General features: G+C 39.4%; 1 protein-coding gene across 1 annotated transcript; it reads left to right on the plus strand.

The window, feature by feature from the left end:
- The first annotated feature begins 9,142 nt into the window (after nt 1–9,142).
- RGS1 (regulator of G protein signaling 1) lies at nt 9,143–13,003 on the plus strand. The gene is made up of 5 exons (XM_077823828.1): nt 9,143–9,330; nt 9,748–9,828; nt 10,590–10,651; nt 11,227–11,390; nt 12,122–13,003. Exons 1-5 carry the CDS (start codon nt 9,230–9,232, stop codon nt 12,305–12,307), a joined length of 594 nt encoding a protein of 197 aa, XP_077679954.1. The 5' UTR covers nt 9,143–9,229; the 3' UTR covers nt 12,308–13,003.
- Nucleotides 13,004–14,027: the final 1,024 nt, after the last annotated feature.

A 14,027-nucleotide genomic window follows, 5' to 3' on the forward strand; every position in this document is an offset into this window, starting at 1 on the left:
CTGCCCTCCCTCCTTAAAATGGGGTATTCCCTCTCACAGATCGGGCAGATTCCGAATGAATTACCTTTTCCAAATATTCTCCATGGGGATGGAGAGATGAAAATGTGTCCACCCCAGCCCACCTATTTTCCTTCCCCCTGGAGCCTGAACTCTTTGAGAGCCCTTTGTGGATTCTCAAGAAGCAGAGGTCGATACCTTGGAGATGATTGGGCTTCCTTCCACTTGGGGCATCAAAGATCTGCCTTTAGAATTATCTTTCTGTACAAGCATCTTTGTGAAGCAGTCTTGCCCAAACAGTATAAATGAAAGAGCTGGGGATAGAGTTCTAGATGCCAGTACTCCGAGTAACTGGCTGTAATATAACATGATTTGAAACACTAAGATAATTAAAGTTTTTATGCAAATGATTGATATACAGTCTGAGGGAGGCAGATTAAATGCACCCAAATATTTACTATCTTCAATTGGTAGTGTAAAATAATTCACTTACATTTTGGTCTTTGTTGAGATTTGATATTATCCTATTCTAACTATACTTTAAAAACAACACTAGGACTTTCAGACGTTCTCAGCGTTGGCTCAGCTCTGCTCCCACTGATGTCAATGGTAAAACTTCAATGGAATTCAATGGGAGCAGAGTTGAACCAATGTTGAGAATGTCTGAAAAATCTCTTTCTCTCTCCCTCCCTCCCTCTCCCTCAGAAATGGATTTGCTATTCCAGATCAGTCCACTGGTTTATCAAATATACTAGTAATTGGTCTATCGAATGCCATCAGTTCTGACTACATCATTCTTTGGAATATGGAGATAGTTTCAATATATATAAGTTTCCAGGGATGCCTAGAAAAAAATTTAAATTAAGACATGTGTTTTCAAAAAGTTTGAATTTTAGAAAAATTTATTTCCTAGCAAACAGATTTGTATGCCTCAGATCAGGAAGGATTCACTGAATAGCTTGAAAGGAAATAGATTACCTTTCCACAGTAACATGTTTTTTTTTAAATTTCTTGGAGTTCTTTCTAGGTTTCAAAAGGATAGCACAGCTTTCATTTAATCACATGTTTAGTGTTAAGCACATATGTAGTCCCGTTGACTCCAATTACTTCAGTAGTACTGCTCATATCCTTCAGTGCTTTGCTGAATCAGAGCAGGGGTGGGCACCACCATGTTGTGCAATGGACACTTGACAAAATTACCATACTTAGTGATGGACATTGAGGGGAGTTATGTCATTCAGTCAATTTTTTTGAAAAATTACCACAGACCTCAATTTTTATTTTTATTTTTTACCATGGCATGTTGTTGACCCTGAAACAGAGCCTTGTATCCGGTTACTAAGGCCTCAGTCCTGCAAACATATAGGCACATGAGTAACATTACTCATAGGAATAGTCCTATTCAAATGAATGATACTACATGCAAGCATAAAGTTACTCATATGTATAATTGCGTGCAGGACCAGGACCCAAGATTTCCGGTTATTACTGGGCTCCACCAGATATAATTAGAACCTTAAAAAACCAGGGGTAAAATCCTGGCCCCACTGAAGTCAACGACAAAACTCCCATTGATTTCAGTGGAATCAGGATTTTACTCCAGAGGGCATCTGCACACTTCAATATACTTTAGTAATTCGCTCTTTTTAATAGGATTGGGATTAGGGCAAAAATAGCCAGGATCTTCTGGATGCCTGTACAATAACAGGCGCACCATCTCGTTAACTTTTATACTCCAAAACATTCGCTAAAACATTAAGTTATTAAAAAAATGAACTATTTCCTCTCCTACAGAAACTAGTTTCTATTTCCTTGAAGTGCCTCTCTTGAGAGAAGGAGCCATCTGCATCTTATCTCTTCAGATCATGTAGAAGACTGCTGCATTTCAAAGAAATCACTTGTTTTCATAGCGAGGTTAAAACTCTGCTTCTATGATTGGAGAAGATTTTCAGGAGAGCCACAAAAAATTAGTTTCAACAGAAAGCCTCTCTGGGCTCAAGGGAACAAGGCCCTTCAATCCAGCAACCTTGGTGCCATCTGCCCATTTGGCTCATACTCCTCACATTTGACCAGATGCAAATGTGGGAACGAACACTTTTAATTAAACAAAATTTAGCATGTAAGAACTGGAGTAAGACCAGCAGAGAATGAGAGTGGGGTTAAGGCTAGTTTAATAAGTGACTTGAGAAACAACAGAAAGTACGGAGAAAGAAGGAAGCAAGAAGTAAGTTTGAAATAACTTACACTAACGTGTAAGAGTTAAAGAGTTCATGGAATTTTCTTCTCTTTTCACTTTAATTTAAATTTGTGTAGTGTTGTAATTCTGAAGAAATGCACTCTCTCTCAACCCCCATAACTCTCATACACACAAACAAATTTCATCAGCTCTGCCCCGTGAGTAGGGAGTCACAATGCACGGCAAAAGTTCATAGGCAGTTAAAATACTAAGAAGTATCTGCACTATTAATGGAACCCAAAAACTCTTTTGTTTTGAAATTTCTTCTGTTCAAACTCAGAAGAAACAGCCCAGATAGAGGAGATGACTCATCACATGCACACAGGAGATTTCAAATCTCCTGTAAATAGAAAAAGGAGATTATAATATGAATGACAGCTGGATCACTAGTGTTGCTGCTAACACATTCTCCTACTATCTTCTTACTGGACTGGGTTGACACCAACGATTACCAAAGAGGTCCGTCTCCTAAATCTAGTTGTATGGAGAATGATCAAAACCATTATTTTAATAAGCCTTACAAAATAGTAATGAATTTAATAGTTCAGTCTCAAAATCAATGTTATATTCAGTGTAATGATGAGGATAATGAAAAAAGTAAGGATGGTTTAATTGTCTATCAAGAAAGCATTACACAAACAGCAATTAATGGTGCTTCAGTTACCCTACAAGGTAGATACAATTATTTTATGGGTAAACTGAGGCATGGAGAGATGAAAAATCTAGGCCGTAATCACCTCTGTCATGAACAAACTCACAAGAGGGCAATAAAGAGAAGGGAAGCACTTCACAAACTTTCACTCAGTTTATTCCAAAAGGATGCTGGGTTTGATCCTATCACTGAACAGGCTGGGATTCTATCCGGACACCCCAAGGAATCTGCAAGAAGCAAGGATACTTCCCTTGGAGATGAACGTGAAGGTAGAATTTTGCATAGGTAAAGTAATTAAAACAATTAAGAATAGGTACCACCTTATTTCCCACAAATCTCCAGCAGGCATGCTTGCTTAAATCAGAACAATATTTTTAGTTTAGGAAACACCACCTAGAAATATCCTGTCCAGCTAGGATCTACAGAGGCAGAGCTTAGATGAAGTCTCATCCCCTCACACCAGCGTCTATCTTACATTATTATTTTCCTGTCATTCAAGGAGTCTTCAAGGTATACATTTCATATCCTTAGAAAAATATTTGGTTTTTAAACCCATTTCTTTAGAAGTCAGTGAGATGTATCAACTGGCTCTTGGAATGACATCACCCACTCTAGGCTCATTCAGCTTCAACTGCTTTGGGCTCTGGACTGACTAAGCTCTAAATCATCTCCACTTTCAGCCCCCTCCAGTCCCAAGAAGAAAAAGTGATTCAAACTCTGGAAAAAAAAAAAAGTGAGGAAAAACACCACACTGAGACAGAAAGGGGTGACTTGGGAATGAGAGTTACTCAGAAGTTCAAAGAGGAGTGAATGATATGCATGAGGCTCTGAATCTCTCTTATAGAATCACAGAAATGTAGGACTGGAAGCAACCTCAAGTAGTCATCTAGTCCATCCCCCGCCCTAAGGCAGGACTAAGTTTTGCTAGACCGTCCCTGAAAGTGTGTTTTTAAAATAAAGCCACCAATGACAGGGATTGCACAGTCTCCCTAGGTAACCTGTTTCAGTTCTTAACTATCCTCATAGTTCGATTTTATTTTTTTCCCCCTAATATCTAACCTACATCTCCCTTGCTGCAAATTAGCAGATTTCCTTGTCCTGCCTTTGGACCACATGGAGAACAATTGATCACTGTCCCCTTTATAAACAATTTCTTGCATTTTTGAAGAGTCATCAGGTTCCCTCTCAGAGACTTTTCTTCTCTAGGCTAAACATGCCCAGTTCTTCCAAGTTTTCCTCATAGGTTTATGTTTTCTAAAAAACTTATTTTCGTTGGTCTGCTCTGGACTCGATCCAATTTGTCCACTGCTTTCTTTGTTGTGTTGTCTAGTAGACCACTGAAGACTTGACATATTGCATTAGACTATTTAGCTACTATCAACCTTTTATCCTTAACCCATCCTTTATTCCTTTTATCCTTAACCCATCTTAGAGAAAATCAGATTAGCCCTATTGAGATCCATGGAGCTACTCTGATTTACACCAGTGAAATCCCCCACAGATCTGAATCCTGTTTCTGACAGACCCTATTTAAGCTCTTTCCAATATATTCATTTTATATCATTTAACTTACCTTGGTGGTTTAACCATTTAAAAATATTTCCTTTGGACTTGGAACCCAAATGTCAAGAATCTGTGGCAAATTGCCGGTACAATTATGATGGGTCCCACGTTTCCTCTTCTTGGGGGGGTGGGTTCAGGGTGAAGTTTCCTGCCCCTGAACTAGGGTATTTACTGTCCCACTAGTAACCCAGAGAAGGGTAGTGGAGAGGGAGAGACCCAGGCCTGCCCTTTATTCCGGGTCCCAGCCCAGGGGCCCTAGGGATAGTGGTAAACCACTTGAACTAGTGCTTCCTTCCCCTGGGCTACTTCCCTCTCCTGCTCTTCAGCTTGTGGGGCTTCCTGCCCTCTCTCTCTGCACAAGCCGGGTGTCTCTTTACCTCGGGTCTTGGTCTTCTAGCCAGCCACAGCACTTCTCCAAGCTCTCCTCTACTTCAGCTCCTCCAAACTGCTCTCTGCTCCAACTCCTTCCCCTGGCTGACTGAAGCAGGGGGGTTTTATCAGGTGACTAGCTTCAGGTGCTTTTAATTAATCTATAGAAACCTTTCTTCCCTCTACAGGGAATAAGGCTTCTCCTCATCCTGGGACTTACATATCTCTCCTATATCACTCTGCTGCTGCCTTCTGGCCATGCTGTATCACAAGTCCTATAATGAAATGTTTGGGGGCTGGACTCTATCTTTCCCTCAAAACTTAAGGTTCTCATCATGCCCTTGTTCATAGTGCTACTGACAAAATCATTTTTTTGCATGCACCCTCATCCAACATCACCTCAAGGCTGACCAGCTGTGTGTAACAAAAAAAAGTTCCACGACCAGGTTCCAGATATCTCGGCAAATACCAGAGAGAAGTGGGATTATGAGCACTTCAAACCAAATATGAAAAGGCTCTACATCAGGTGTATGTTGGTCTAACCACAAAATCTCCAAAATATTTTGAAACTATTTCCTCACTAGTTCCTGCATCAAAGTTTCTGTTGCAGCTTCCTGGAAATTCCTTATAGTTTTATGGTGATACCAGCTACTGGTTCAAGGATTTTTCTAAAGAAATGCCCTAATCAATTCACAGCGTCAACTATGAAATAGCAAGACTAAGTCATCGGCAATGATCAATGTATTTCTATCTTAGGGTTTCGCACTGATGCCCATCTCTATGGCATCTGAGCCTCCTTTACATAAAATAGAATGAGAATAAAAGTTCTTCATTTCCTTGTTATTGAAGTACAGCTTTGTGCCAGCACTCAAAGCTCAGTACTACAAAACAGGGACATACTTGGTCATTAATATTTCTGTTCAAATTTTTTAAAATTGGATACAACGAATAGATTTGCCAAAGAAAGCTATTTCAACTGTGAGTGCCCTTGACAAGCTGAAAGGTTACTTTAAATGCATTTCTGGTCAGTACTGCAAGTCTGAATCATCAAACCATTTAAGAAGTTTAACCATTAATTTATTAAATCAATTTGTCAATTAATAGACTAAAGCACACACAAAAAAAATACTGGCCCCAATTCAAAACAGTATAAATGAGAGGTAACTTCATTGGGATCAATGGAATTACACTGGTGCAAGTAACAGGAGAATAAGGTCCTTTATTTACTCAGTTGAATATATGATGTAAAAGGGTTGTTAACATGGTCCTTGCATTCTAAAATAGGCAAACAAACAAAATAAGGATTAAAAGGTACAGTTTTAACAAGTTCCAGGTCTAAAGATAACAAAACTGCTATGTTCCCCTTGTTTGGAGTGGGGAAATTGACGATCACTAGCCAAGCTTAGAATGGGGACCCAGACATGTAAAAATAAACAAACTAGTTTATTTTCTCAGCAAGGACAGCAGACAAATACCAGGCCTGAGCTCTCTTCTCAAAGCCATAGAACCAAGCCTGTGCTGTGTTTGTACCCATCCACAGCTATAACTTATGCCCCCAGTTGATTCAGCAAAGTGCTGAGAATTCCTTCATGGTGCTGATTACCCTCAGTTGCCACCAACTTCAATAGGAGCTGAGAAGTTCTGAGCACCCTCAAGAGTGCTAAGCATCTTACAGGACCAAGCTTGGTGCTTAATCTCCTGAGTCCAATTCTGAAACATGGATACCTAGGTCAGATGTCCCAGTCCTGCATTTGGACACCCAAGCCAGCAAGTAAACAAGGAGAAGTCATTTACCCACCTAAGGGCACGTTTGAGTATCCAAAAGTGGTATTTATTGTCAACTTCTGAAAACTGGGCTCCACGTGTTTCCACCTGGCCCCATACTGACCTGATGCATTTATTTTGTAAGCTACAAAATTCCCATAGTACTTAAAGAAAAAAAAATCCAGCAGCTAGAAAACAAATGGCTTTATTATAAAAACAATTTTTTGAAAGTTAACAAGTCTTCCTTCCTTTTTAGCCCCGCATGGGGTCAGAGAGTTTGAGAGCATTTAGTAAATAAGCCTGCCTCTGTGGACTTCATTGTTTACCTGATAATGTGAGCACCAACTGCACCACAGGAAGTATTCAGACCGGAACACTTACGTGATTGCCAACGTTCAGAGGACAGCCGAGCTGCCATCATCCTGACACGCTCAACATGCAAATTAGCTCTCAAACGTCACATCTGCATGCTTATATCAACTACTGCGACCTGATTTTCATTCAGACTGTATCCTCAATACCACACTCCTGTAGAGCAATTTCAGAGAGGTGAGCAAGTTCTCAGTAACTGAGATCTCAGGCAACCTGGTCACATTATCCACTAGTTACAAATTAGAGCTCAAAGCACATGCAGGGTTTAAGGAAAGGAAACAGCTGAAACTTCCCAGAAACCCCAGATAGACAGCAGCTTTCAGGGGTCAACCGAAACACACAGAAGTTTCCAAATCAGCATTCCAAAGAGATAAATGAAGGAAACTCTCACGTCTCTTGGGGAAGAATTATGACCCCTCCCCTGCACTCATGGAGGTTTCTGTAATAGCAGAACTAGTGCAATTCTGTAGTGAAAGGAATGAGATCTGACTTAAGGTATGTCTGATTTAAGGTATGTCTACCTGCAGCTGGCTGTGGGGATATTTAATTGTAGTGTAGACATCCAGGCTCTAGAACCCTGTGAGGTGGGAAGGTCCCAGAGCTCAGGCTGCAGCCTGAGCTGGAACTTCTACACCACAGTTAGCCCCATAGTCCAAGCCCCAGTCAGCTGGCATGGGCTAAATGCACGTTGCAATTGCAGTGTAGATGTTTTCTAAGGGAACCTCTGCAAGAGTTATACAGCCCTTGTATGTTCTGAAGCCCTTGTATGTTCTGAAGCCCTTGTATGTTATGGGAATTCCCTGTGTACTAGCAGGGATTTAGGGCAAGGCTGGTGAATCATATCAATCATACATTTTCCGCACATAATGAAGATACAAGCCGCAAAGGTTATTCCAGTGTTCTAGCCCAGAGGCACTCTTTAATTACTCAGGTTGTGTATGGAGGCACCAGTTTTGGCCTGAGGCAGATATTTCAGGCAGCGTGTGTGTAGACTCAAAGACAACACTGCCTCCATTGTTCTGTTCTGAAGGTTATCTTCACACAAACATAAGGGTTACAGACATTTTTTAAATGAAATCTACAGAATTCCCCCTGACTAGGCAAAGTTCCTATGCACCATGAGCAAGTAGACTCAAGCCCTAACCCCAAGTGTTGAAAATACAGAATTTTGAGCAAAGGCAAATCACTTCAGTCAGTGTGTTATAGGTTTACTTTGCCTTCTGCAAACAGCAATTGGTACAGCAATTTAGAAATAACCCTATCACACAACTGGAAATGGAGACACCTATAAAATATGGCATTAGGCTTCTACAAAAGCATGGTATGAAATGTAATAATTGGATCAAATTTACTCAGGACAACTCTCAAGACCTTTCCTACAAAAGCCAGTATGAAACACTTCCATATTTTAGACCAAGCATAAACGAACATATTGCAGTACTGCTCACAGTATTCTAACACAAGGTGCAATTAACATAAATAGGTTGTAAATAGTGTGCTACATTATGGATGCAGAACTCTGATATTAACACAGGATGTTTTCTAACTTCTTACCTTCTGCTACCTCGTGGCACCAGTACATGCCATTGTACGTAATGTATGCAGTGTTAGACCTGGGATATTAGAGAGACAAGGTGAGTGTGGTAATATCTTCTATTGGAGCAGAGTCCGTCAGCGTGAGAGAGAAACTTTGGAATTTACACAGCTCTTCTTCAGGTGAGACCTTCAGACCTGAAGACATTTGTCTCTCACCTACAGAATTTGGTCCAAAAAAAGATATTATCTCACCCACCTCATCTCTCTAATTGTATTTAATGGATATAGCTGATCCATCCCATAGTTTAGCAGGTGCATTCTAACTAGACGAAATGAACCTGGAACATCTGGAAGCACATTTAATAAAAGTCCCAAAACATACTCATAACAGACTTTTTCAAATCACCAATCAGATGTAGACAAGATTTTTTTGTGCTTTTTCAAATTTTACTTAAGACTTTTTTTTGCCTCACAAAACAGACCCAGTCTCATCCGGTTCAGTCTTCACCACAAGACGAATGCTGTCTGTTTTCTTTTTGAAAGACACACGTCACTGTGCACTGAAAAAGGGGAACTTCCACAGCTTGCGGTTATGTTGCATGATAAACAGATCTGTTCACACCAATTCGAGAGGCAGTTTGGATCAATAAAAGGCAACAGGCACCACAGACAGCAAGCAGACAATTGCAGCTCTCAGGACTATTTCTTCAGAAGTGAACCCCACATCGACACTAAGCAATATGCCAGGATTATTTTTACCTCACAACCACCCAACTGAACTGAAAGAAGCAGATTGCAAGCTTGGAGAAGGCAAAGTTCATAAAAGGAAGCAAAAGGCTTTGTAAGTATATGTGACTTACTGTCAAATGAAAACGTGTTTTGAGTGAAATTAACATTAGCAAATTGAGAATTCAGAATTAGTGCCATTTCACAGAGTTTACCCACAGCAAAGCATATTCTGCATAGCATGTTCAATGCTATAAAATGATAACATTATTATAACAGGGTTTGAATGGAAAGGGATATGGATGAGCAGTTCCTAAGTTAAATAAGTTGAATATAAAAATGAGTGGGTAGGAAAGAAGGAGCAATTGCTTGTAATTACTTGCATAAGTATCTCATTGGCATCAGCTGTGGAAGTGAATGATCTGGCCCTAAATGTTTACAAGTCCTAAGACCTTCATACAGAATGCTACCTAACTGTAACTGTGTTTAACCAGTATCATCCATTCATTACACATCTGATCATTGGTTTCAGTGGTGCAGATCTGAAAAGCTATTTGAAGTCCATGGTACCACATCTTGAATCTAGCATCAAGTCTAACTCCAGAAATGTGACGTAAGTACTGGACTCTTAGAAATACATAGTAATTATGAACTAAGGCTAGATTGACATATTTTGTCCTCACAAACAAGTCTATTACATTTTCACTCATGTGTAAAGTACATGATGAACCATAAAATATTTCTAAGATCAAACTACTTTCAATTTCCTAGTTACAAAAGGTTTTTTTTTTTTTTTTTTTTTTTATAAATCGGGCATCACCACACAGAGGGTATCAATGGAGTTGAAATAATTCTTTTTGTTTTCCTTTTTTCCATTTCCTTTTTAATTGTTTATGGGCAGTTCAGTGGTGCTCAATCACCACACCTATTCATTAATACTTCACTTATATTATTAATGAATTAAAGCCTGACAACACCTTTGTGAAGTAGAGAAATATTACCATCCCCATTTTAGAGAGAGGGATAACAAATGGCACAGATAGGTGAAGTGACTTGCCCAAGGTTACAGAAGAAGTTAATGAGTCTTGGAATGAAAACCAGGTCAATCCAGGACTTTCACCACAGACCCTCCATTCTCCTTTTATTTACTTCAAGAACCCTGCTGCTTCTTACTTGTCTGAGTTAAGGGGCAATAGCATGCAACCAATTTCATGCAGAGTCCCCCAGAGATTTTATGAGCAAGCAATGCATTTTCATAACATTGATTATTCAATTGTATTCCTTACGTATTCCTAAGAGGCCATTAACCAAAATAACTAAACAGTTAACATTTTGTTTCTTGCATTAAGTATTTTTTTCTTTTGGTCACCACAGGCTTTCTGCAGAAGAGGTGATGCAGTGGTCCCAGTCTTTGGAAAAGCTTCTTGCCAGCCAAAGTGAGTGTATTTTTTGATCACTACTACTTTCTTATGTTAATCTAGTGAGCTTTCATGCAGACTAAACAAATCTATGAAGCTGTAGCATTCTGTGAATAATGCTAAAAACAATGTCCAATAGCCTTTCAGTAATTCACATCTTCACAGTCACATGGCTACCTATTGTAATATATTGCCTTACCTTTACAGCCCATCCTTTCCATAGGCACAGTGCTACTCCCACTGACGTAAATGGAAATAATCTCATTAAATTCAGTGGGGTTGGATCAGATTCCACATGCCCACATTACTCCAAATAATGCAGATAAGAGCTATGTGTGCACTTGGAGCCAAAGTCAGACCATGCAGAAAAGAACAGACTTCCACTGACTTCAGTGGCCTTTGGATCAGACCCTTCATTTGCAGTGCACCACAATATATATATTACACACACACAGAGTATATTTCAGCAAAATCTTATTACTATGATAGGAGACTTCAATGTGACCTTTATCTTAATTGTATTTATTTTATCTTCCCCAATTTAAGTTATAAATATAACATTATAATTGATTAAGTATTTCTGTTTGCTGTAGGTGGTCAAGGTGCCTTCAGGGAGTTCCTGAAGTCAGAATTCAGTGAGGAGAACATTGAGTTCTGGCTGGCCTGTGAGGACTATAAGAAAACCAAGTCTGATCACTTGCGAGACAAGGCAGAGAAGATTTATGAAGAGTTTGTTCAGATAGATGCAGCTAAACAAGTAAGTACAAAGTTAATCTGTACTGTGTTACATATGAAAGATTATGGGAGCTGACAAGGGATAGACGTGGGGCTATACAAGGACAGATTCATCTTTAATCAAACAGGAAGAGAAGTCATAGGTTCTTATGTTTTCATTTTGTCACCTTCCGCCATACTGCCTTGAGCAGTGAACTCATCAGGTGAAAGTAGTGCTGGGGATTCAACAGGTAGCACTCTTCCCCCTAGGTCAGTATGGATTTGAACAAGATGTTAAGAGCCAGTTCTGCTGATAGAGGCGCTGTCACTTGAATGAGACACGAAACCTGTCTGGATCATTTATGGTCCGTAAAGATTAAAGGACACTTTGGAGAAAAGTAGAAGTGCTCGCATAGGCCACATTCCAAACTAGATGCCTACATCCTACCAAAAAATTCTCCTTCAATTTTAATTGGATATTTTATTCTTCACTTTCTGTCTTAAGTTGTTGTTACTCTTTCTGATCCCTGAAGTGGCTGCATTGCACTAATGAATGGCAATTCCTGTGTAGCGTTTGTATGCCATTTTTTTTTAAGTTCCATCAATTTTGAATGAAAGGTGCTATTTCAGGATAAATTAATTATTGTAGCTTAAAGAAACCTTGGACAGAGTTTTAAGACTGAGAGTCTGTGTTTCAGGAAGACAAAGTGACAAATATAACGGCAAAAAGTATTTTTTAAAAGATATTAACAAAGTTTGATTTTCTCTTCCTAGATCAATATTGACTATCATACAAGGAAAGCTACAGCTAAAAAGGCTCAAGACCCAACTTTCACGAGTTTTGACGAAGCCCAAAAAACTGTATATGTGCTAATGGAGCGGGACTCATATCCGAGATTCTTGAAATCAGAAGCCTACCGTAATCTTTTAAACACACTTCAGGTCAACAGTGTTAAGTGAGCAGTTTGATGCCAGGAAAGTCTGAGGGTAGACCATGCATGTCAATTAACCGACAGCAAAGAGGTTGCTCCCTATGCAACTGGGGCTCAGTGTAGATAAGGGAAACTTCATTCTCTGAAGTGCTGGAGGAAGTGCAGATAGACGATCAGACACGATAAAACCCAACCAGATGAAGGCACCCAAGCTAGGTTTCCAAGCCTGATAGAGTGGAAAGGGGGCGGTCGAGGGGGAGATCCTCTCTACTTTATGCCACTAAACTGAAACTGGATACATAGTTATTAATTAATTGTATCCCACTGTGAATTCTGACATATTAAATCCCACAGGACAGACAACAGTTTGGAAGAGCTAGGATAATACCCTTTATCTGAGCATGATGGGTAAAATAATTGATACTGGGAGAAAAAAAATACTTTTAAATTGTCAATTTTTGTACTAGCTACAGAAATGCATAAAACAGACCAATAAGCCAAATGAGAACTTGTCCAGGCTATGAAGTGTTAATAAATGTGTGCAGTTCTATTGTATTGATTAAAATGTATTATAAAATGTGACAATTGAGAATAAGTTTATTTTAAGTTATAAGCGCTAGATATTACTATTTATGTATTAAGCAAGTAGGTATGTAGCACATTTTTACTATTTAATTTACTGCAAAGTGTGAAATAATGACAAGCAATTCCTAAATTAAAGTTACATGACAAAAGCACAGAAGTTCTATGGTCGCTTTTCCTCTATCATAAGAAGGTTTTGACACCTGAATTAAGCAGGTAAATACTGAAGCACAGCCATCTCGGTTATCGTCTGAAACCTCTTTGTTCTAATATTCTAATTCTTTCTAGATGCCCAATTCTCTTGCATCCATTTTACACTGGTATAACTCCATTTACTTCAGTGGAGATTATCCTGATTTACTCAATGTAAAATCAGATTCAGGCTTAAAGTTCCTTCTCATTTTTGCACTTCCCCAACCTTAACAGTTAAGACATTCAACAACTATTGAAACAGAGATGAGAGAAACCATCTGTGCAGAACAACTGCAGAACTCGCACCACATTTCACATTGTTGAATTGTTAAAATTCCAGACCACTCCTGCTTACTTATCAAGAGTGACAGTAACTGGTGAGGCTGACCAGCAAATCCCTGCAGTGTTAGTGCTACAGGGTCTTGGTAGATGCTGTGACGGAGTCTAATTTATAATACCAATATTAACAGTAAAGGTCATTTACATTTCATTCTGAATCTTGTATTAAATTTGCTCTATAAAATGTGCCATGCTACAGACAGATGAACACCAAAGTGGGCAATGATTACTGGGGAGGGGGCCAAAGCAGAAGATCAAAGTCGTAATCTTACTAAGTAATTCCAAAAGACGATTACTATCGGATCCAGAGTTCAGAGATTTCATGATGGTAAAGTTTACAATGAAAATAAATAACCATGAAAACGGTTGCCAGTGAGTTCTCTCCGTGCCCAGGATAAAATCTTATGCTTCCCTCCCTCGCAGTTCTTTTTTATCTCACTGTTTCAGTTTTTCCGTTTTCCAAAACAGCACAATCTTAAACTCTGGGTTTGACTCACACTGCTGAGACCAGGGGGTACACACCCATTGCCTGTGCCAAAGGGAGCAGAAATAACTCAGCCTTAGTCACTCTTTTGAGGAGAGCAGACTGTGTTTACAGTACCACCCCTTGGGGAAGGGCTTTGGGGGTCCAAAGG

This window comes from Eretmochelys imbricata, chromosome 8 (assembly GCF_965152235.1).
Source record: "Eretmochelys imbricata isolate rEreImb1 chromosome 8, rEreImb1.hap1, whole genome shotgun sequence".
In the NCBI taxonomy this organism is placed as follows: domain Eukaryota; kingdom Metazoa; phylum Chordata; order Testudines; family Cheloniidae; genus Eretmochelys; species Eretmochelys imbricata.

Bases quoted from the DNA above. Each gene is read 5' to 3' on its own strand.
- RGS1 (XM_077823828.1), top strand. From the start codon at position 9,230: ATGCCAGGATTATTTTTACCTCACAACCACCCAACTGAACTGAAAGAA. The intron at 9,829-10,589 runs GTAAGTACTGGA...TGGTCACCACAG, and splicing joins TCTAACTCCAGAAATGTGAC to GCTTTCTGCAGAAGAGGTGA. The intron at 10,652-11,226 runs GTGAGTGTATTT...TGTTTGCTGTAG, and splicing joins AAAGCTTCTTGCCAGCCAAA to GTGGTCAAGGTGCCTTCAGG.